Source organism: Hydra vulgaris, chromosome 03 (genome assembly GCF_038396675.1).
Source record: "Hydra vulgaris chromosome 03, alternate assembly HydraT2T_AEP".
NCBI classification, from domain to species: domain Eukaryota; kingdom Metazoa; phylum Cnidaria; class Hydrozoa; order Anthoathecata; family Hydridae; genus Hydra; species Hydra vulgaris.
In genome coordinates, this window is record NC_088922.1 from 45,296,715 (window position 1) to 45,305,000 (window position 8,286).

General features: G+C 31.0%; 1 protein-coding gene across 1 annotated transcript in view; it reads left to right on the plus strand.

Moving 5' to 3' along the window:
- Positions 1-6,852: 6,852 nt before the first annotated feature.
- LOC100210275 (UPF0415 protein C7orf25 homolog) overlaps positions 6,853-8,286 on the plus strand; it is a 1,435-nt gene continuing 1 nt past the window's right edge. The window contains exon 1 of the mRNA XM_065793382.1: positions 6,853-8,286. This exon is cut by the window's right edge and continues 1 nt beyond it. Coding sequence (XP_065649454.1) covers positions 7,063-8,226 — 1,164 coding nt within the window. The 5' untranslated portion in view covers positions 6,853-7,062 and the 3' untranslated portion in view covers positions 8,227-8,286.

Genomic DNA, 8,286 nt, shown 5'->3' on the forward strand with positions numbered 1-8,286 from the left:
CCGTCAGTAACTAAACAACCTCTATGTGCTCACCTTTGGGGAAATAAGTAGTGACCGGGCATCCATAGGCAATATACTTAACAGCCGGTTCCAGTCAGTAAGGTTACCGTATCAGCCCATTTGTGCTTAAAGCATGTGCTGATACAGCGGCTACCCTACTCGCTATCATTTTTCAAAAATCTATGGATCAAGGTGTAATCCCAAAAGCGTGGCATTCGGCAAATGTGACGTCACTGTTTAAAAAACGCTCCAGACTCTACCCAGAAAACTACAGGCCTATCTCCATCACCTCTGTACCATGTAAAATAATGGAGAAAATGGTTAAAGAAAATATTATGCTGCACCTTGTAGCCCATAAACATATTGCCAATTATCCTTACGATCTTATCACAGAAAACCGCGGATGAGCATTTAATCGGAAGTTCACGCCTCCTTCCAAACCGATGTTGCAAAACTTGCCCAGAGGTGAAGTTTGAACCATGGATCCTTCAGGCTGGGTGAATAAAAGTAAGCAATTGCTTTTACTCAGTAGTTGGTCAGCTTTACATGAATAAAAATGTTATAAGTTATGTTTAAATTTTTATTCATATAAAGTTAAGCAATTTACTCAGTAATTGTTCAGCTTTACGTAAACATAAACTGAAGCAATATAGGTAAAGTTTTTATTTACGTAAAGCTGACCAATTACTAAGTAAAAGCAATTGCTTATTTTATTCACTCGGCCTTTTGTTTCTGAGGCAAGTGCGCTACCACTGCCCCACAGCTTAAACTTTCTGACCTACAGCGTTTCTCGGAAGCTTATAGTAGACTTGCTTTTTCTTGATTTCGCCGAAGCCTTCGATAAAGTCTCCCACATAAGGTTACTGCAAAAAATTGAATCCTACGGAATTGAAGGAAACATTCTGAACTGGATGAATGCTTTCCTTTCAAATTGATCTCAACGCGTTCTTCTAGGTAATACGTTATCCATTTGAGTAAATGTTACCAGTGGTGTTCCGCAAGGTTCAGAGCTAGATCCTACGCTGTTCATAATGTCTACTAACGACTTACCGGAACACATCAGTAGCGAAAACTTATGTAAAATGTATGCAGATGATACTAAAATCCCGAGTGTCGTCAAAACCGCTGAAGACAAGCTCGTCTGCAATCTGATATAGATAGCATTATCACCTGGACTCAAACCTGGATAATGGACCTCAACATTAAGAAGTGTAAGGTTATGCATTTCACCAAATAAAACACTTCCCCACACGTTTACTTGGAAAACGACCACGACGCTAAGACCAACAAAGTCCTACGAACCTTGAAAAACACATTTATCAGCAGAGACACCAAAATATGGAAAAAACTTTACACCAGTTATATACGCCCACACTAGAGTTTGCAGTCGCTGCCTCGTGCCGGCATTTTGAAAAATATATAAATGTCATAAAAACGCATCCAGCATCGGGCTACCAAAGTACCGCACAAAATAAAGCGTTTCAATTACATGACAAGATGATTCAAACTTGGCCTCAGCTCTCTACTAAATAAACGTTTACGCGACAACCTCATACATAAACATAAAATCATACTTAAACATAAAAGCTGGCATATTGATCCACCAAACATCCCACCAAGCTTCGGTCATCGCAAGCGCTTTCATCGTGAAATGGACAACAACTGCCTCGTTCGCTTTAATTTCTTCAATAACCGCGTCGATCTCCAATGGAACGCTCTGCCTAATGAAGTTGTTAGTGCTATCAGAGTCAACCGCTTCAAAGCAAAACTCGATCAGCTATCATAATTACTAGAGCGCATCATTTTCTGTTTACGGAAGACGCCCGTTTAACTAACTAACTAAGTATATTTTCAACACATAGATGACTTTAAACATCCATCTTGCGTGATTATCTGCTACTGGCACTCGAAAATCAACTCCTCGAGAAGAATTTGTCCTAAAGCAATTAGAGTAGCTTCCAACAGTTCTTCAGAGAACGTAAGTCTCTCCAATTTTTTGGAACAAGTTCTTATACCATCAATGGGTTCATTTCCGTTCGTTCGTTTTAAAGGAGCTTTGTCCAAACGTGATGTTTCAGCTTATGAACCTTGCAATGGTTTACTTCTAAATGACAAATTATAAACTCAACTGCATCAACTTTCATCGCAGCTAGTTCGCTATTAAAACGTTTATCATTGCAAGGTTCATAAAACTGAAACATCAAGCTTAGTCCAAGCTCCTTTAAAACGATGCAGCAACAACACAATAAGGCCTGACGTTGCTTTAAATAGTCCCTTTAAAGCAACGTCAAAAAATATTGTTATATATAACATTGTTACAAATAACTTTGTGAATATGATGACGACAAGCTAGTCATAGTAATTTTTTTGCCAAGAATTTTTTCCAGGTGAACACACCCTAGTCAAAAAGTCCCATAGGATCCTTTAAGAATTTGGAACAAAAAAAATTTCAGATTTAAACCCAATTAAATTAAAACACATAAGTTAAATAGTGTTTACAGTTATTAAAGTTTTGCCTTTTTTTTGTTAGGAAATTCTATTGGTCCGATACAACTTTTTGGTTAGGACATGCCCCATTTTTATGGACAGTGTTTGTAGCAGTATTCATATCTTATAGTTGCTTCAGCAACATTTTTACTTTCTGGGTTTCTTAAAAATATCGCGAAAAGTTTCCCATTAAAGAGAATTCCTAAAGGACTAATGCAATACCAGATGGACCACTCAATGTGATTGATACTTTTTCAAACTCATCATATGCTATTAACTAACTATGGTATGTTGGTCAAGTTATGTGAATCTTTGTAGCACTAGCAATAACAAATGCAACCTGTTAGTTACTTAAATTAGTTCAATCAAGTGCAGCTGATAGCTGATAGACGTAGAGGCATAACTTTATTTAATTAATTTATTTAACCATAAAATATGAAAGTTTACAATAATATTTTATAAACTCGCATAAATAAGGTTAGGTGTCACTCATATAGTAAAAAACTAGTCAAATGGACACCTAAAAAAATAAAGCAAAAAATATAAATAATAATAATAACTATATATAAAACATAGAAAGAATTTAAAATAAAATAAAAAGGAAAAAAAAAAAAAAAGAAAGAAAGGAAAATAAAGCACTAATAAATAGAGATAATATTAATAACTGCAATAATAGTATAATAAAAATAATAATAATATGAATAAAAAAACATTACAAATAGTAACTACATCATAATAACTTTACTAAAAATTATAACTAATGATAAAAACTATGGTAAAAATAATTATAGCAAAGTTTATAACTATGACAGAAATTATTAAAATAACATAACAATTGCAAAAATTAGGACAATAGCCATAAAAGTATTACTACAATTGAATCACTATCATTATAAATAATATTAATAAGATTTATAGAAATAAAGGTAAATTAATGATAATAGTAATATTAGAAAAGCTAAAAAAGACAGTATAAAATAAAAGTAATAATAGTTTTATAAATACAGTAATCACTTCAACCATTTTGAGTAGTGCAGGTTTTTAAGAAGAAGTAATTGAAGTTGTTTAAATTTTTACTGGAACTACTAGAAAATTTCTAATGCTTCAAAACTCTTTATTAATATTGCGTTTAACCTTTCATTTCCTTTGTAAGGCTACAGAACTCAATTATCAAAAATTCTTAAGAATTTACTTAAAGATGTCTCTTTGTTCTCAGAAATTCCAGCAAACTTCAAAGTTTGTTTAATTTCTTTGAGTATTTCACTATCCAAAAGTTTGATTTTTGCCTTCTCTTTAAGTTGTTTTAAACTTCTTAAATGTAACGTCTGACAACGACAAGTTTCTGCCTGTAACCAACAATAGAGTGTTAAATTAGAGGGTGTTTAAGTTTTTGGAGAATAAAATCTGACGTTAGTTTATTATCCAATCGACGAAGAAACAAGTTTTTATTTTGTTGAATACATTTTGATATTTCTTGGATTTTAAACAGGTGATTTAAATATGTTTACTGTACTTCAAAATAGAAATGATTTTACCGCTTCTTTTATATCTGGTTTTTTCATATTGGGTCATTGTTTTCACATAACTCCACACCGTTAGTTAACTTAGACACTGCTAATAGGTAATTTAATAGTTCCATTACTTATATATATATATTATATATTTATATATTATATAAATATATATGATATATATAAGTAATAGAACTTGGGTGAGCAAACTGGATTCCAGACTGATTAGAGTTTGCGCAAAAGCTCTAAAGTTTGAAATTCATTTCTTAAAATTTTAATGACTCAGTGACGCAAAGATGGAAAATTCAGTATCTCATGTAAACTATACGTATTTAAGTATATTCTGAAATTTCTTTTTATTACCAGAAAACATTATCATATAGTTTTGCTTATTTTTTTTTTATCTATATAAAAAAACTAGGTTTTATCAACAATTAATTTAAAATTACTGTAAATATTGCATGTTTTTATAAACTTTTCTAGACCAGAGAGTGTAGAGCTCAAAAGTAGAATATCATTAGCAAATGCTACCATGCCAGTAATATAGCATATATAAATATGCTAGCTAAACAATTATTTTTGCTTCAAGAAGGTTTTGAGTATAAATGTTATAGAAGTGAGGCGAAAGAATTGAACCTTGTCTTATTCCTTGATTTAAAAGGAACTTAATTTACAATTTGCTTGGTGTGAGATTGTTGCACTATTATTGTTGTATATTTCAAGAGATAGTTAAACAGTTAGTAATAAATCCGAATTGTAAAAATTCTTGAATATATTAGAATGATATTCAAAAAATTTTTAAAAGTGGGTATGATGCTACTACAACAATAGTTGTTTGGACTAACTAAAGATTTGTTTTTCAATTTTACTTGTGGAATAACGATCGATATCGACAATTATTCAGTTGTCCATCCATAATTAGTGTTGCTGAAGAATTTAATAAGTCATTTTTTAAAGCATCACATCTCGCATAAATCAAAGGTTCTGCTGAGATACCAAAATAGCTCTAAGATTTTTTTGATTTTAGATTAAATTTAGCTCTTCTTATATGAATTCAGCTATTATTGCATCATAATAGTTTTTACAGGGTGGAATTCTTGAATTATTTTTTTGATGAGTTTTTTTGGGATTTTCAATAATTTTTCAAAGTAGTTTGCAAATTCTGATAAATTTTTTTTTTTTTTTATTGTATTTTAAAGAAACATTAAATTTCACTAATTTAAAAATTCAATATTATGTTATGTACAGAGATATATCGAATTTACTAAAAGTTTTTTATTTTTAATGTTTTGAAAAATTTATGAGTTGAGAAAGTGGAGGGGTGATTTTATATAAATAATGCGTACGTACTCAGAAAGTGGGGGGTCATGAAAAACACACAGGTGCTTACAGGTGGAGATAGGGTGGATGAAGAGGGGGGGGGGGATTAGAAAGATTTGGACGAGGTAGTTTTCTTTATTATTAGTAGAAAAATTAAAGATTGTTAAAGCGAATAGTAGTGATTAGTTTTTGAATATTTCATTAATATTGTTTACTGAACAGCGTTAATGGAAGTAGCTGTGGATACAAAGATTTATGAAATATATAGTGAAAAACAATTTACGAAAAAATAGTGATTTATATGTGGATATATAAAGTTTCTTTTCCAGAGAAACTTTAAAGAACCCATTAGCAATTTGTCAATTGTTTTAAAATCCATTTAAAAAGCCCAAAAACAAAGTCTCTCAGTTTTATTTTTCGATGCATCTGTTCAAGCAACGATGGCATAGTTTTTAAAAGTTATAAAAGGTTTAAGAAAGCAAAATTTGTCCAGAAAATTGTCAACAGTATCAAAATTTGTCAGAACAGTCATTAACACTAATATTAGACAGCAGTTTAATTAAAGCAACTTATCAGCATTTAGAAAAAAGCCCACTTTAATTTAACATTTCTCTATTATGCTATTTTAGAGACATTGAGGTCAGTAACTAGTCTGCAGAAGTACCATTAAAAAATCTTTGTGATTTATTAAAATGTGAGTACTAAAAATGTTTCAGACAATAATTTCTTAAAAGATACTTTATTTAACCCTATATAGAACAGTGTCGCAACACAACAGTAAAATGGCAACACAATAGTAAAAGGCGGTAACTTCTACCTCTATATTATAGGCATTAACTTTGTGGTTTCCTTATTATTATTATTATTATTATTATTATTATTATTATTATTATTATTATTATTATTATTATTATCATTTTTAATTATTTATTTACAATAGTAAAAGGCAGGTAACTTCTACCATTATAAGTGACATTAACTTTGTGGTTATTACTATTATTATTATTTTTATTATTATTATTATTTTTAATTATTTATTTAAATTTCAAGCTATATTATGCTGTGCAATGCTCTTATATCTGAAAATAATGGCTTAACATAGAGGGCATAGCATGGAGGATAGAGGGAAACGGGGTAGGAGTTGGCTCGTGAAATCCAGCCACTTAAATTTAGAAAAAGTTAAAAAAATATATAAAGTTGAATTAAAAAATGAAAATAAATTAAATAAAACTCTAATTATAAGCAAACATTTTTAAAACAAATGCAGTTTCAGGCCGGTACCATGAAAATATTTATGGGGGTCGTTTTTGAAAAAAAAACAGTTTAGAATAGCCAACAAAATTTTTGCTCAATTTTTATTATAAAACTTGCGTGAAACAAAAAGAATTTATTAAAAAAGGGGGTACGGGCATGGGTTGAAAATATTCTACCTATTTACTTTTTATGGAAGGAGGGGCAGAAAAAAAAAAAAAAAAAAAAGAGGGGGAGGGGGTAGCTAGGTAAGGAAATGTCACTTTAGCGAATTACCAAATGACGGTCGGGAAACTTTGCTGATCGCAGTAACCAACTGTTATTGTAATTGTATCTGTTGTTATTATATTGTTGTTATTATATTGTTCATAAATTATACGAGCGTTATATATTCAAAAACGTAGTAATATACTTTTTTTGGGTTTAGTTATCTTATAATTCGTGTCAAGTCAATTATATTTAAGGGCAAACATAAGTGTTTCATTAGAGAGGTATGGAACAAAAATTGATGTCGTTGATTAGCGAAGCTGAGGATTTATTGAATCGATGCAAATTAATGAGTCATATTGTTGGGGCCTCTAAGCTTGAAAGAAAAATTAGTGCTGAACTAAAAGGCTTACTTAGTTTGAAAAATGTTAAAGATAAAGTAACTTTAGAGCACCATTTAATCAGTACCAACATAACAAATCTTAGAGCAGTTGTAAAAGCAATTGAAAACTCCCCCGATGTTGTATCCATCTTGCAGTCGTTTTCATATGAAAATGATACTGAGATCATAAGTGATGTTGTTGTAGATGCAGTTGTTACTGGTGGTTATAAATGGATAAAAATTATTGCTCGTAAACCACTTGCAGTTCATAGGATATGGAAAGGAGAAGGTAATTTTGGAGACAAGGATCCTATTGCACTATCAAAAGAATTTATTTTAGCAGCTGAACAAAATCCTATTCATTATGAATCTCCAAGTATTTGCTTTGTGTTTCCTCGAGGTATAACTAAATCTGTACATGAAAGCCTACTTGGGACAGGTGTTACTCCCATTGGAAAAATTTTGCCTGACCCAGATTTTGACAATATAAATGAGTGGATGAAATTAGAAGCAGAATCTAATTTAGAACACATCACAAATTTGCTTTCAGATTTCACTGCACGATGTATGAAAGTGAATCTTGATATTACAAGCCTAATTGTATTGACTTCAAACATCACAAATGGAGAGTGTAATTATACTTTCCGGGAAGAAGTTCTTTCTAAACAAGCAGCAGAGGAGAGAAGTGAACCTGCACTACCATTATTACTTGAGTTTATTAATGACAAAGAACTTTACTGTTGTCGAACTGCTTTTGATAATTTTCAACAAATACTTAATACAGTTGGAGGACCAGAAGAGAAAAAACGCTCTGAAATTTTATTTAAAAAAGTAACTGTTGTTGAAGATAATCCAGCCTTTTATGCTATGTCTTTAGAAGAAAGTGCGAGTGTGAAAAATCGCTCAAAGGTTATTTTTGGAACTGGTGAAACCTTACAAGCAATAACAACAACTGCCAATACAGCTTTTGTGAGGGCAGCAGCAAATCAAGGCGTTAAATTTAGTTCATTTTTCCATGCCTCTCGAGCTTTAACAGAGCAAAAACAAATGTATGCCAGGAAACATTAATAGTGAAATATTATTTATTATGATATTTATAATTTATAGAAGAAAATTTAAAAATTTAGA